Genomic DNA, 15,150 nt, shown 5'->3' with positions numbered 1-15,150 from the left:
ACACACATAGCAACACTCATATATCTAAAAATGATGTACTGGAAACATGATAATATAGACATACTTGAAACACAAATAAAAAAATAATACAAAAATACTATGGAGAATTGTCAATATATTAACTATTATTATTATATATTTAATTTAAAAGATAAATTTTGTTTATAAGATGGCTTTATATAAACTTAAAGAAAAAAAACTAATATACTTACTATGTTAACAAAAAAAAAATACTAAAATAAAGTAATAATAATGATAAAATTGTAACGATAAAGCATAACCAACAACAAAAGCAAATTGTAAGAGATAACCAGAACAAAAATATATACATTCAAAATGAATAGGAATGAAATAAATGAAATGCTGATTGTCAATTTAAATAAATGCCAAATGTGTTGTGCTTTGCAACTATGGAGAGGACGAGCCGGTAAGTATGGAAAGTAAAATTAGCATAAACGTATGCATAAAGTTAAAGGATACTGAAAAGTTGAAATTAAAGGAAATTTTGAAATTTCTGGTTGTGGATTTCGAAATAACAAAAACCTTAATATAAGAGGCTTAACCAAAACGTGGCCTTATATATCACATTTGCACGGATTTTTCCTGTTTTACGGGGAACCTAAAATCTCAAAACAGTTAAAATATATTCAAAGTTTAAGTCGAAGCTCGAAGGGGTATTTGAGAAAGCAGTACAGCTTGTACTCCTAAACTTAAAATAAGAATCACTGATGGGGTGTGTGATAGATGTACCAAAGGATTTTTGGAAATTTGCACTATAAGTGAACGAAAAGTATTAAAATGTTCTAAAAACTTGAAGTTTTTAATGGGAATCAAGGTTGAAGAGTAGAGGTAGATGTATAGAGGTAGTTTTGGAAGTCTATATTCATGTACAGGGTTAGATGAAAAAACTGCAAACAAATTCAGACTGCTGTAATTGTATTGTTTACAGCTCATTGTATTGTTTACAAGCGTACAAAAGCATTTTGGTGAGAATTTTCCAGGAAAAAAGTTATTCGTGATGGAATTCAAGCGTGATGGTCTGATTTCTTTATATTTGGCTGAAAACCACAAGTGGCTATCGTTAGAGCACTCCAGCATTTAAATGTGAATAAGTCTTTTGTGTCTCGTACCATCCATGGTACAATGATATCAAGGTAGGGCTATGATACCATATGATTTCAATTTTTTTTATTTTCTTGGCTTAATATGTCATCTTTATTTGTTGATGTATGTGTTTTCTTTTCAATAACAAAAAATTCGGATGTTTTAAAATGTTTATTTCATCGTATGCATCGAGAAAATCTAGAGTTTTTGTAGCGAAATAATCCTTTGGAGATATATAGAACCTGGTTTTGAAAAGAAGTGTTGACCTTTCATTCAGTTTTCGCGGTTTTCAATTATTTATTCAAAATAAATGCAACACGTTGTTTGATTTTTTTATTGTTTTGATACTAATTCTGACATTACAAGCCAAACAGGTAGACCTTTATACTTGCAATTTTTTCAAAGTTGGCCTACCTTCTCTTCATTGTACCATGGTACCATCGCTCGTTAAAGTGATATAGGTAGCGTAGGCCGACGTCAAGGAAGTGGACGGATGAAAACAGCAACATCAGCAGAAATGGTTCGAAAAGTAAAGAAGCCACTTGATCGAAACCCGCGTCGAAGTGGCCGAAAAATGGCTCGTGAGCTGAACATATCGCAATATTCCATTCGGTAAATATTAAAAAATGAGCTCAGGGTGAAGCCATTGAAATTCCAAAAAGTGCAAGAACTTACATCGCAACGGAAAGAAAAGAGACTCGAAAGAGCTAAAAAGTTGCTTCGCTTGGCCGATAGTGATGAACTGCCGAATTTGGTTTTCTCCGATGAGAAAACATTCGTTGTCCAGCAATTAGTGAACAAACAAAATGACCGTGTTTACTTGTCAAACAGGTCAGCTGAAAATGTGCACCTTCGTTTGGCCATCAGAACTCAAGCGCAGGCATTGGTGTGGGCCGCCATAACAGCCGATGGTCGCTCTCCGCTCGTATTAGACGACCGTGGCATCAGAATAAATGGCGAATATTATCGCGAAAATATTCTGGAGGCGGACGGATGGATGGCGGACGGATGGATGGCCCTCCAAAAATCAGCTCAGAAAGTGTTTCTATGAGGACCTTCAAAAGGAACTATGGATTTATCTCGTTTTCTTCTCCATGTTACAAACAAATGCACAATGCCATAATACCCTGCCCAAAGTGTGGTGTAGGGTATAAAAATCATGTAAGTACTCGGGTATGATTGAATTATTCATACTCGTTGAAGCCCTCTAGTACGGAGCATTGCACCAAGGGTAAATACGAGTTCTAAATTCTTAATTGGGTGCAAGCAGTCAATTTAACCTCTGAGATACATAACTTAGTTGAAAAGTTTGTCCAATTATTCTGGAGATACCGTTAAATGGCGAAATATCAAAAAATGAACCTTTGTGGACCCCAAAAGTCCGGAGGCTATGTGGGGCTCTAGCAATATATAGACTAATATATTCCATTTAAAATATTAAACATTCCAGAAAAAAAATATTGTTGCCTATGCAGAATTTCAAAGCCATGTCTTCCGAAAATAATATTAGAAATCTGATTCTGTCAAACATATTTTCCTTTAATTAAAACTATTTTTTTTAATTTCCATGATAAATTTATTTATGTATATACATTATTTATATTAACGTCAAAATATGTATATGTGTCAGTGAAAGCAAATAGCAGAACTGAAAAGAAAATCATTGTTTCAAATACCAAAAATCTACTGTTGTCTCACAACAGTCTTGTTCGGATCATGACGGATGACCACATCGACGAGACTCATGTTGGGTGTCAAGAAATTGACCAAACGATCGGCACCTTGGCGTGGCAAGCGATCGAATGGATAACCCATGGCACGACGATCGGGGTAGCGGCGATCACGCACGCCACAATAGGAAGCGGCATCACTGCAGGAACCCACCAGATCTTGATCAACCTAAACATAAACCAATAACAATTAGAAAATTCTCCAATTATCACTAACCCCATCCCCTTGTATACTTACACGATCATCTTCATAGTTCGAGACCATAACGAACAGTTCGCAAGGCATACCCTCTGGCAAACCTTTGGGAATCAACATATGTTCGGGCCAACCACAACCACAGAAGTTGAATTCCAATTCTTCGGCTGTACCGGCGGCAGGGCGATTAGCATCCAAATTGCGGAAGACACGCTCAAATGGAATGGTGACACTAGATTCGGTAGAGCGACGTCGAATGGTGTTTTGGCCAGGATTCACTGCAAAAAACATAGCACCCCATTAACAAAGACATTCTAGAAATACACCCTTAACTTACATTGCACAATGAATTTATCCAATTCAACCATCATCAGACGCTGATCTCTCAACAACCACGGCTGGCCACGTTCATCGGTCTTGGGGCCCAAGAAAATGCGCACTGTGCCAAAGCGTTGTGCCCCACTGGCATTATTCACATTTATTGTGTAGGTGAAGGGAGTGTGCTGCAAGTGCGTGAAACGAGCAAAGACATTGCCACGCGGTACAAAGTCCATACCTCGAGATAGATCAACATCCGATTGTTGCCAGAAGGTGGACAAGACATTTGGCCGACCTCCATCTGAGCTCACTTGAACACCGGCAATGGAAATGCCATTGTATTGTAACTGGGGCAGCGTGTAGGGTGGCAGGCGTGTCTTATGCTCCTGGAAGATATCATCGATGTAGGCATGCCAACGGTAGAATACAGGATCACGCATAGCCGTAGCCGAATCACCCATAACGCCAAACGACTCCAAGTGGCGATGGTCAGGATCATGAGAATATGAGATGAAGACATGGCCCAAATTATGCAAATCACCATAAACTTGTTGATTGGGAGAGATTATGGATGCCTCCAACATATTACCCAAAATATCAATGCCACGATTCTCATCCAACGGAATACGATTGCCGCTGCTGTCAACAACGAACCCCTGGTGAATGGCTTCGAAAATACGATCACGCCATCTCTCCAAATCGGAAATGTCCAAGTTGATTTGATCCAACTCACGATTCAAGTCCTTCAACGATGTGTTATCGAATCGAGGAGGCCAGGCACGACTTGAAACCAGCGAGTCCATTTTGGGGAAATAACCCTCAGCAATGGGTTCACGGAAGTTATTGAAACGTGTCACACGAGCCAACTTGTTGCTGAAACGTTCCATGTTGTAGCGAGCCACAACTTGTTCGTGCATGTAGTAGAACAATTCTCCACGACGATCCTTGTCAACGACACGGCGATCGCCAGCTTCGAAAGGATACACCAAGTGCCAATGCCAGTGATGTAGATTAATGCCCATGTCTTCGCGGAAATACCACAGACGATGTTCGGGATCTAAATCAGAAGCAGTATAGTCTCTGGGCACCACAATGGGCATTCGAGAACCCTCCGGCACGACGGTGGCTTCCTCCCTCATCTGACGAAAGACTTGAGAGTCAATGAATTTGTCGGGGAAACTCTGGGCAAAGGAAGGCAAATCCACACCTTTGGTATCTGGACGATGCAACAAAGCCACAGACAATGCATAATTGAAGAGATACGGATTGACACGGTCACGAGCATATACGGCAACGCTCATCAAATCATCTACGGTACGCATTCCCATGAAGATATCAATCAAACGACCGGCGATGCGACGATGACTTGGTATGAAGAGTGAAAATTGTTCATCGCGTCCCAAGGACATGGGAATGCGTAAATCGGGCAGACTAATGTCCCTAACTGGCACTCGCTGCTCAGCGTTTTCACCGAAACGACTTTGAATTTCATTGCCAATGGGGCGATAGCGATCTGTTAAGAACTTGTCAGGTACATCGAATACGGTTTTGTTGCCTTTTTCCATGAACACCGGTTCAGTGGGTCGGTCGAACAGCAGCAGCAGATTCTTCTTGGTGGACATTTTGTGAGCTGTTTAAATCGGTTGCAATTGAATGTACGATGATTTCAATTTAGCGTTGTTTAAAAAGCCTTCGGCTCAAAGTGAATTTTGTAAAATGTTGTTCAATTGTCCAAAGAAAGTCAGCCAATGAACTGATGAAGATACCCTAGTGGCGGTGACTTTTTATACTATATCTTTGTGGAAACTACCAACTCCTTTTCTTCATTTCACACGCACTTTACAAATGCGTATGCGGTTTGTCAGAATCAACATAACAACACAATAGTTTGTGGTTAGTTTTTGGATAGATCGGTGGTTAGGTAGGTAGTGTGTCACTTTTCACATATCACAACTGGTTTGAAATATCATTATTATTATTATTTTCTTTAAATGATAATATGGTGTAAGCCTATATAACCACATTGTGGAATAACATGATTACCAATATAGCCACCCTCTTACAAATACAATATAGTGTATTCAAAAATCGTTGATAGTGAAACGATTAAAGTGTGGAGTTTTTTTTTTTTTAATTTTATGATATTACTAGCTGAACCCGGTGCGCTTCGCTTCGCTTTTATATGCATTCAAAATTTTATTTACGAATATATGTTGGTTAAAAAAAAAACAAATTTAAAAATTTAAAAAAAAAAAATGATTGCACTACTTTAATGCGTAAATAACCAAAACCATTAGAAAAGCAGTTACATGACATACATACACGAAGGGTTTGTCCTTCGGATTTATTTATTTCATAGCAAATACCAAGCGTGCAGTAAACTGCAATCTTTTGAAGTTGAGTGGCATTTCTATTTGCAATTAGTGAATTCGAGATAGCAACATACTTCGCCGTAATAAGCGTATTTCAAATCAATTGTTGTGTTGTTTTTTAGTGTTAGCCTAAGGCGTTGTGGGTCAATGGTTCTTATTAAAATCATATCCCAATCTGATCCCATTTAAATATAATTTTAAAAAAATTACTTTTACACCAAACTCCGCCACACCCTTCATATTTCATTGAAATTGGTGCGTCAAATATGTGAAATCGGCCGATAATATATATATGGGAGCTATATCCAAATCTTAACTAATTTCCAATTAATTTGTCACATTTATTATTGTAACCAAATTCCGCCACACATTCTGAATTTCATTGGTATCGGTCATATATATCATGTTTGGTGCATAACATATATGAAATCGGCCGAAATATATATGTTAGCTATATCCAAACCTCAACTGATTTAGCGATGTCCGTCTGTCTATCCGTCTGTTGTAATCACGCTATCTTTCGAACGAATTGAGGTAGAAGGCTAAAATTTTGCACACATGTTTATTTTTCGGGTAGACATGTTAAGTTCGTATATGAGCCATCTAGGTCCACGTCTTCGTATAGCCCCCATATAACGGTACCTCCCGATATTTGGTATTTTGATGATTTTAGCGACATTATTCACCGGATTTGTTTCAAATTTGGTATTTGAAGTTCGTGATGGATACTACAGCATGTGACAGAAAATTATCTATGCAGGTCTACGTCTTCGTATAGCCCCCATATAACTGTACCTCCCAATATTCGGTATTTTGATGATTTTATCGTCATTGTTCACCGGAATTGTTTCAAATTACGTATTTAGAATTCGTAATGTAATCTACAGTCTGTGACAGAAAATTGTCTATGCAGGTCCAGGTCTTCGTATAAGCCCCGCATATCAGTACCTCCCTATATTCGGTATTTTGACGAGTTTTGGTACAATACCCACCGAAATTGTTTAAGATCTCATATTTGAACTTCGTAATGGATGCTACAGCCTATGACAGAAAATTGTCTTTGCGGGTCCAGGTCTTCGCACAGCTCCGATATATCGGTACCTCCCTATCTACGATATTTTGATGATTTTAGGTAAATTATTCACCGTTTATTTCAAGTTTTCGAATGTGAATATGGCAATGGCTTATGACCAACATTGTCTATGCAGTATTTTTAAAATTTAAACAGAATTTTTTAAGGATTTTATTTTTTGAAAATTTCCAAATTCGTTCCAAATGGTGCAGGGTATTCAAAGTTCGACCCTGCTGAACTAACTGTTTTTTTAACTTGTTTCTGTTTTTGGTTCATTTGAATCCCTAAATATTTTGCGATCATCTATAACTGATGTATGTCCGAATTTTGACTCATCTGTATGATTTGCTTGTCTACTATACTTGGCTATATTCGTCAACGAATTTAGTGTAAAAACGCCAGAAGTTCGCTTTTGTGTATTTTGGATTTCGCCTGTAAGTTCCAGCCATTCTTGAGATATAAGCATTCTTGCTAACATCCCCTTCCTTTGTATATACATGGCCAAAACTAAAGCAACTTAAATCGCAAAGACAATAACAGCCTGTTCCACGATCTCGAAAGAAAATTTGTGCGAACGAAGGCTACTCACTCACTTTCGCATAAGAATGCGTTCCACTAACTTTCGTTCTTTCTTTCGCATAGCCTTACGTGATTCAGTGTTGCAAAATATTTTTTGGCAAAATTAATCCGAAATAAGGCAAAAAAAGCGCCAAATGTCTAATATAAACGCGAAAAAGCAGCAGTGGCTCTGTCTCAACTGACAGTTCAGTTGTAAACAAACAAATTGTAAATAAACAAACAAAATAAAATTTCTAGTGATTGTGTTCAGATTATTTGTGTTGTTAAAAAAGAAAAAAATGAATATTTCTGTAGCCCTATTTTTTATGGATGATGAGGAGGAGGTTCAAATTGTGCCACGGAGGCATTTAAGAGATGCTTCGAATTTATTTGAAGTACCTAACAACCAGTAAGTATGATTGTATTTTTACATTTTTAAAATAATAAAAAAATGATTTTTTCTAGGTTTGTGTCTTTCAGTGGTCTTCATGGGATTGCCTGCTGCTTCCAAAAATTGGCACTCCTCTGGCGAACTTAGGATTCTCCCCCATATACTCAACTAGTGCCCGCAGCTGTGTAGTTTTTTCGTGCTGGAATTGAGAAAATAAAAAAATATATATTTGTTGTTCACAGATTAAATTGCATTTATTATTTTTACTTACATTTTTCTTTCCATTTTCAATCAAGGAATGTTTATGTTAAAACAATTTTCCTTAATTTTTATTATTCGACAGCAAACACACAAGTGACTGATTTTGACATTTGTGTTCGCATGCGTACGAAAGAAAAAAGATAGTGGAACGCAAAATTACACTGAAACGCTTACGTTTTCGTTCGCTTTGATTTTCGTGCAAATTTTCGTTCTGATGGATTTTAGTGGAACGGAAATCAGCTGTTTGTCGTGTAAAAGTTGTGCGAACGTGTTCTTTCGATATCGTGGAACAGGCTGTAAATGTCCTGTAACTTTTACAAAAATAAACAAATCGTAATTATTTTTCCAGTTTTAAATAAGGGGTTTAATTCACTTTTAAGAAACTAAAAATAAAAATACAAAAATAAATAAATCCACGATACTCCAAAGGTTTTCTAAGGAGTTTAGGTCAGGTGATTGTGCCGGCCATAACAAAACATGAATTTTTGACTCCCGCAACCAATATTTGACAAGTTTTGATACAAGTTTGGGATCATTGTTATGCTGAAACACCCAAATCAGCCGAATATTTTACTCAGCGTAAGGGAACAACGTGATGTCCAACACATCTTTGTAAACAAACCGATCCACAACTTCCTTTAATTTATGGATAGGCCCAAGTCCTTAGAAAGAACAACAGCGCCACGCCATTTTTGACCCTCCCTCATGCTTCACTGTACCTTTGCAACACTGCGACTTGAGTCTTTCATTTTTTGGCCTTCTCACCGTACAATTTTTCATCTCAGAAATAATGTTGTTTCCATTGAGCTTGATTCCACTTAATATTATCGTTCCCGAAAGCCTTTTTGATTTTTTTTTTTTTTTGAGATAAATGATTTTTTGATGTCTTACGGGCATGCAGACCAGCTGCCACTACTCGTCTACACACTGATCTCGAGCTTATATCCAATGATTGCTCTCTCACCAATCCAGTTGAACTCTTAAAAAGTTGTTTTTTATTTCTCTCACAATTTGTGGATCAAGTTTTTCACGGCCTTCATCCGTTATAGACTGTTACTACTGATCCAATTTCAAAAAACTGACTTAGTATACAGAAATAATTATAAAATCACATAAATATTTATGAAAAATTTCTCGGAAATCATTTTCTGTAATATGTTGTTTTGATAGTCACTGATAATTTGCTGTTTTATTCAGGTACTGTATTTGCTTTTAGCCATTTTTAAATTTTTTTTGGGCAGTGTATATATCCGATTTATTTACTATCGGCATCTACGTAACGGTCAGAATTTACCTTTTCGTCTATTTGTGATTTCGCTGGAATTAAAAGTATATGCGGTTTAATGGAAAATTTGCGATGACCATCCAAATTGGAAGGCTTCTGCCAGCTCTAAGTTCTAGTCCCATGCTAACTTACTCTTCGATTGGTCTATAATTGCGACCTGTAAAGCAACTGCAAAATCAGGAAATATAATTTATATATAAATATAGATATAATTTGGGTTACATTTCGATATAAACTTTCAAAAAGCCGATATGTGTGTCTTTTTTGTTTCTCTGTTTCCAGTAATTAAATGTTGTGTCACACTTTGTTATATATAAAACTAGCTGGGCTAGTCCGCGTTGCCGGCCAGTACTTTTATTCTTAAATGCATGTTTTTTAAAACACATCTGACTTATATAAGCGTCATAATTTTCATTTTATATTTCTAAATACAAATAAATGTTCATGGCAAAAATTATAAAAGATGTTCAACTACCGTCGGTTTTAGATATTTGAATAGCCTGATCTTATTTTTCAGTCATAGGCTTTAATTTGAGTGTTAAAATTTTATATGATCAATTTTTGGTTTTGTAAAGAGCATACAAAAAAATTTCAAATTTGAACTTTTTATTTCCAACGTTTAGGATAACGTGATGCGTGGTATTTAGTCAAAAATAAAAACAATTAGTCAAAAATAATAACTCTCTTACACCCATTACCGTAAGATGGGAATTATTTGGGAAAGAGAACTCGGGGGGGTCGCATTGAACTGCCCTAAAAAGACTACACATCATATTAGAATTAATAAAGATAAAAAAAATCGAATATAATAGCTCAAAATGAAAAAAAGCAATATAAAACATTATTATTGTACATTTAAAAAATCAATATTAAAATTTTCAAATCTCACATTTTTACGCGATTACTTGGATTTTTATGTTAACCATAACCATATTTAACGTTCATTGTCGGCTAATGACATCTATACCAAATCCAGCTTAAGTGCATTTATAGAATATAGAGAATTTATATACCATTCACATCATTTGTGATCTAAAATAACGACAATTTAACATAGTATTGCCGCTCCTTCTATATCTGTAAAAGAGGAAAATGTTTGTTTGTTTGTTTGTTTGTAATTTATGGACTCGAAAACCACTGAATAGATTTTCCTGAAAATTTCCATATATACTGCAATATCGCCTGAAAGTAACATAGGCTATATACATTTTTGAATTTCCACTTGGAACTGGAGATATAACATCAGAAACGGAGGTACCTCCCAAAATTTAGATTTTATATGCACATATCTATTGATTGGTTGAAGATACAGTCTCCAAATTTGGAAAACGTAACGGAATTTGGAATAAAAATAAGTTTGCCAAATTATATTGTAATCGGTTCAGATTTGGATATAGCTCCCATACATATTTTCGACCATTTTCGTTCATTTTATTCCTCAAACACAATATGAATGTTCGATTCCAATGAAATTTGGAATGTGTGACGGGATTTAATCCGAAAATAAATTTGTCAAATTATATTGAAATCGGTCCAGATTTGGATATAGCTCCCATATACATTTTCGGCCGATTTCATGTATTTGGTGGACCAAACACGATATGTATTTCCAATTATAATGAAATTTAAAATAAGTAACGGAATTGGGAGCCAAAATGAATTTGTCAAATTAAATTGAAATCGGTTCAGATTTGGATATACCTCTCATATATATTTTCGACCGATTTAATGTGTTTTATGCACCATACACGATATGTATGTTCGATTCCAATAAAATTTGGAATATGTAACGGGATTTTGATTAGAAAATAAATTAGTCAAATAATATTAAAATCGGTTCAGATTTGGATATAGCTCCCATATATATTTTCCGCGGATTTCACATATTTGATGCACAAAACACGATACGTATTTCCGATTCCAATGAAATTCGGCATGAGTGGCTAAATTTGGTACAAAAATAAATTTGACAAATTATATTCAAATACGCTCAGATTTGATTATAGCGATGTATACTCAGCCGATTTCACATATTTGATGCACCCAAAGCGAGAGAGACAAAATGTGGCACCAGAAAAAATTGCCAAATTATATTGAAATCAGTTGAGGTTTGGATATAGCTAACATATATATTTCGGCCGATTTCATATATGTTATGCACCAAACATGATATATATGACCGATACCAATGAAATTCAGAATGTGTGGCGGAATTTGGTTACAATAATAAATGTGACAAATTAATTGGAAATTAGTTAAGATTTGGATATAGCTCCCATATATATATTATCGGCCGATTTCACATATTTGACGCACCAATTTCAATGAAATATGAAGGGTGTGGCGGAGTTTGGTGTAAAAGTAATTTTTTTAAAATTATATTTAAATGGGATCAGATTGGGATATGATTTTAATAAGAACCATTGACCCACAACGCCTTAGGCTAACACTAAAAAACAACACAACAATTGATTTGAAATACGCTTATTACGGCGAAGTATGTTGCTATCTCGAATTCACTAATTGCAATAGAAATGCCACTCTACTTAAAAAAATTGCAGTTTCCTGCACGCTTGGTATTTGCTATGAAATAAATAAATCCAAAGGATAAACCCTTCGTGTATTCATGTCATGTTACTGCTTTTGTAATGATTTTGTTTATTAACGCATTAAATTAGTGCAATATTTTTTTTTTTTAATTTTTAAATTTGTTTTTTTTTTTTTAACCAACATATATTCGTAAATAAAATTTTGAATGCATATAAAAGCGAAGCGAAGCGCACCGGGTTCAGCTAGTAATATCATAAAATTTAAAAAAAAAAAAACTCAACACTTTAATCGTTTTACTATCAACGATTTTTGAATACACTATATTGTATTTGTAAGAGGGTGGCTATATTGATAATCATGTTATTCCACAATGTGGTTATATAGGCTTACACCATATTATCATTTAAAGAAAATAATAATAATAATGATATTTCAAACCAGTTGCGATATGTGAAAAGTGACACACTACCTACCTAACCACCGATCTATCCAAAAACTAACCACAAACTATTGTGTTGTTATGTTGATTCTGACAAACCGCATACGCATTTGTAAAGTGCGTGTGAAATGAAGATAAGGAGTTGGTAGTTTCCAACAAGATATAGTATAAAAAGTCACCGCCACTAGGGTATCTTCATCAGTTCATTGGCTGACTTTCTTTGGACAATTGAACAACATTTTACAAAATTCACTTTGAGCCGAAGGCTTTTTAAACAACGCTAAATTGAAATCATCGTACATTCAATTGCAACCGATTTAAACAGCTCACAAAATGTCCACCAAGAAGAATCTGCTGCTGCTGTTCGACCGACCCACTGAACCGGTGTTCATGGAAAAAGGCAACAAAACCGTATTCGATGTACCTGACAAGTTCTTAACAGATCGCTATCGCCCCATTGGCAATGAAATTCAAAGTCGTTTCGGTGAAAACGCTGAGCAGCGAGTGCCAGTTAGGGACATTAGTCTGCCCGATTTACGCATTCCCATGTCCTTGGGACGCGATGAACAATTTTCACTCTTCATACCAAGTCATCGTCGCATCGCCGGTCGTTTGATTGATATCTTCATGGGAATGCGTACCGTAGATGATTTGATGAGCGTTGCCGTATATGCTCGTGACCGTGTCAATCCGTATCTCTTCAATTATGCATTGTCTGTGGCTTTGTTGCATCGTCCAGATACCAAAGGTGTGGATTTGCCTTCCTTTGCCCAGAGTTTCCCTGACAAATTCATTGACTCTCAAGTCTTTCGTCAGATGAGGGAGGAAGCCACCGTCGTGCCGGAGGGTTCTCGAATGCCCATTGTGGTGCCCAGAGACTATACTGCTTCTGATTTAGATCCCGAACATCGTCTGTGGTATTTCCGCGAAGACATGGGCATTAATCTACATCACTGGCATTGGCACTTAGTGTATCCTTTCGAAGCTGGCGATCGCCGTGTCGTTGACAAGGATCGTCGTGGAGAATTGTTCTACTACATGCACGAACAAGTTGTGGCTCGCTACAACATGGAACGTTTCAGCAACAAGTTGGCTCGTGTGACACGTTTCAATAACTTCCGTGAACCCATTGCTGAGGGTTATTTCCCCAAAATGGACTCGCTGGTTTCCAGTCGTGCCTGGCCTCCTCGATTCGATAACACATCGTTGAAGGACTTGAATCGTGAGTTGGATCAAATCAACTTGGACATTTCCGATTTGGAGAGATGGCGTGATCGTATTTTCGAAGCCATTCACCAGGGGTTCGTTGTTGACAGCAGCGGCAATCGTATTCCGTTGGATGAGAATCGTGGCATTGATATTTTGGGTAATATGTTGGAGGCATCCATAATCTCTCCCAATCAACAAGTTTATGGTGATTTGCATAATTTGGGCCATGTCTTCATCTCATATTCTCATGATCCTGACCATCGCCACTTGGAGTCGTTTGGCGTTATGGGTGATTCGGCTACGGCTATGCGTGATCCTGTATTCTACCGTTGGCATGCCTACATCGATGATATCTTCCAGGAGCATAAGACACGCCTGCCACCCTACACGCTGCCCCAGTTACAATACAATGGAATTTCCATTGCCCGTGTTCAAGTGAGCTCAGATGGAGGTCGACCAAATGTCTTGTCCACCTTCTGGCAACAATCGGATGTTGATCTATCTCGTGGTATGGACTTTGTACCGCGTGGCAATGTCTTTGCTCGTTTCACGCACTTGCAGCACACTCCCTTCACCTACACAATAAATGTGAATAATGCCAGTGGGGCACAACGCTTTGGCACAGTGCGTATTTTCTTGGGCCCAAAGACCGATGAACGTGGCCAGCCGTGGTTGTTGAGAGATCAGCGTCTGATGATGGTTGAATTGGATAAATTCATTGTGCAATGTAAGTTAAGGGTGTATTTGTAGAATGTCTTTGTTAATGGGGTGCTATGTTTTTTGCAGTGAATCCTGGCCAAAACACCATTCGACGTCGCTCTACCGAATCTAGTGTCACCATTCCATTCGAACGTGTCTTCCGCAATTTGGATGCTAATCGCCCTGCCGCCGGCACTGCCGAAGAATTGGAATTCAATTTCTGTGGTTGTGGTTGGCCCGAACATATGTTGATTCCCAAAGGTTTGCCAGAGGGTATGCCTTGCGAACTGTTCGTTATGGTCTCGAATTATGAAGATGATCGTGTAAGTATACAAGGGGATGGGGTTAGTGATAATTGGGGAATTTTCAAATTGTTATTGGTTTATGTTTAGGTTGATCAAGATCTGGTAGGTTCCTGCAGTGATGCCGCTTCCTATTGTGGTGTGCGTGATCGCCGTTACCCCGATCGTCGTGCCATGGGTTATCCATTCGATCGCTTGCCACGCCAAGGTGCCGATCGTTTGGTCAATTTCTTGACACCCAACATGAGTCTTGTCGATGTCGTCATCCGTCATGATCCCAACAAGACTATTGTGAGACAACAGTAGATTTTGTGTATTTGAAACCATGATTTTCTTTTCAGTTCTTCTATTTACTTTTACTGACACAAATACATATTCTGACGTTAATATAAATAATACATATATACATAAATACATTTATCATGGAATTTAAAAAAAATAGTTTTATTTAAAGGAAAATATGTTTGACAGAATCGGATTTCTAACATTATTTTCGGAAGACATGGCTTTGAAATTCTGCATAGACAACGATATCTTTCCTGGAATGTTTAATATTTTAAACGGAAAATATTAGTCTATATATTGCTAAAGCCCCACATAGCCTCCGGAATCCACAAAGGTTCATTTTTTTGATATTTCACCATTTAACGGTATCTCCAGAATA

The 15,150-nt window shown here is 37.0% G+C and overlaps 2 protein-coding genes and 2 long non-coding RNA genes across 4 annotated transcripts; 2 read left to right on the top strand and 2 right to left on the bottom strand.

Moving 5' to 3' along the window:
• Positions 1-2,662: 2,662 nt before the first annotated feature.
• Positions 2,663-5,111, bottom strand: LOC131805895 (phenoloxidase 2-like). The gene is made up of 3 exons (XM_059129656.1): positions 3,368-5,111; positions 3,073-3,308; positions 2,663-3,003 (listed from the first exon to the last, which is right to left on the bottom strand). Exons 1-3 carry the CDS (start codon positions 4,968-4,970, stop codon positions 2,788-2,790), a joined length of 2,055 nt encoding a protein of 684 aa, XP_058985639.1. The 5' UTR covers positions 4,971-5,111; the 3' UTR covers positions 2,663-2,787.
• A 2,377-nt stretch (positions 5,112-7,488) lies between these two features.
• LOC131805893 (uncharacterized) lies at positions 7,489-7,989 on the top strand. The gene is made up of 2 exons (XR_009343869.1): positions 7,489-7,759; positions 7,831-7,989. It is a non-coding gene; the product is annotated as an uncharacterized LOC131805893 (long non-coding RNA).
• LOC131805892 (uncharacterized) lies at positions 7,696-8,300 on the bottom strand. The gene is made up of 2 exons (XR_009343868.1): positions 8,013-8,300; positions 7,696-7,940 (listed from the first exon to the last, which is right to left on the bottom strand). It is a non-coding gene; the product is annotated as an uncharacterized LOC131805892 (long non-coding RNA).
• A 4,186-nt stretch (positions 8,301-12,486) lies between these two features.
• Positions 12,487-14,910, top strand: LOC101897997 (phenoloxidase 2-like). Its single transcript, XM_059129655.1, has 3 exons — positions 12,487-14,212; positions 14,272-14,507; positions 14,577-14,910. The coding sequence occupies exons 1-3, from the start codon at positions 12,610-12,612 to the stop codon at positions 14,790-14,792; spliced, it is 2,055 nt and encodes a 684-aa protein (XP_058985638.1). The 5' UTR covers positions 12,487-12,609; the 3' UTR covers positions 14,793-14,910.
• The last annotated feature ends 240 nt before the right edge of the window (positions 14,911-15,150 follow it).

Source organism: Musca domestica, unplaced genomic scaffold (assembly GCF_030504385.1).
Source record: "Musca domestica strain aabys unplaced genomic scaffold, Musca_domestica.polishedcontigs.V.1.1 637, whole genome shotgun sequence".
Classification (NCBI taxonomy): domain Eukaryota; kingdom Metazoa; phylum Arthropoda; class Insecta; order Diptera; family Muscidae; genus Musca; species Musca domestica.
This window is presented reverse-complemented; position numbering and strand designations above follow the sequence as displayed.

Coding starts and splice junctions, on each gene's coding strand:
- LOC131805895 (XM_059129656.1), bottom strand. CDS start 4,970: ATGTCCACCAAGAAGAATCTGCTGCTGCTGTTCGACCGACCCACTGAA. Junction 3,309..3,367: donor GGATAAATTCATTGTGCAAT/GTAAGTTAAGGG, acceptor TGTTTTTTGCAG/TGAATCCTGGCCAAAACACC. Junction 3,004..3,072: donor CGAACTATGAAGATGATCGT/GTAAGTATACAA, acceptor GTTTATGTTTAG/GTTGATCAAGATCTGGTGGG.
- LOC101897997 (XM_059129655.1), top strand. CDS start 12,610: ATGTCCACCAAGAAGAATCTGCTGCTGCTGTTCGACCGACCCACTGAA. Junction 14,213..14,271: donor GGATAAATTCATTGTGCAAT/GTAAGTTAAGGG, acceptor TGTTTTTTGCAG/TGAATCCTGGCCAAAACACC. Junction 14,508..14,576: donor CGAATTATGAAGATGATCGT/GTAAGTATACAA, acceptor GTTTATGTTTAG/GTTGATCAAGATCTGGTAGG.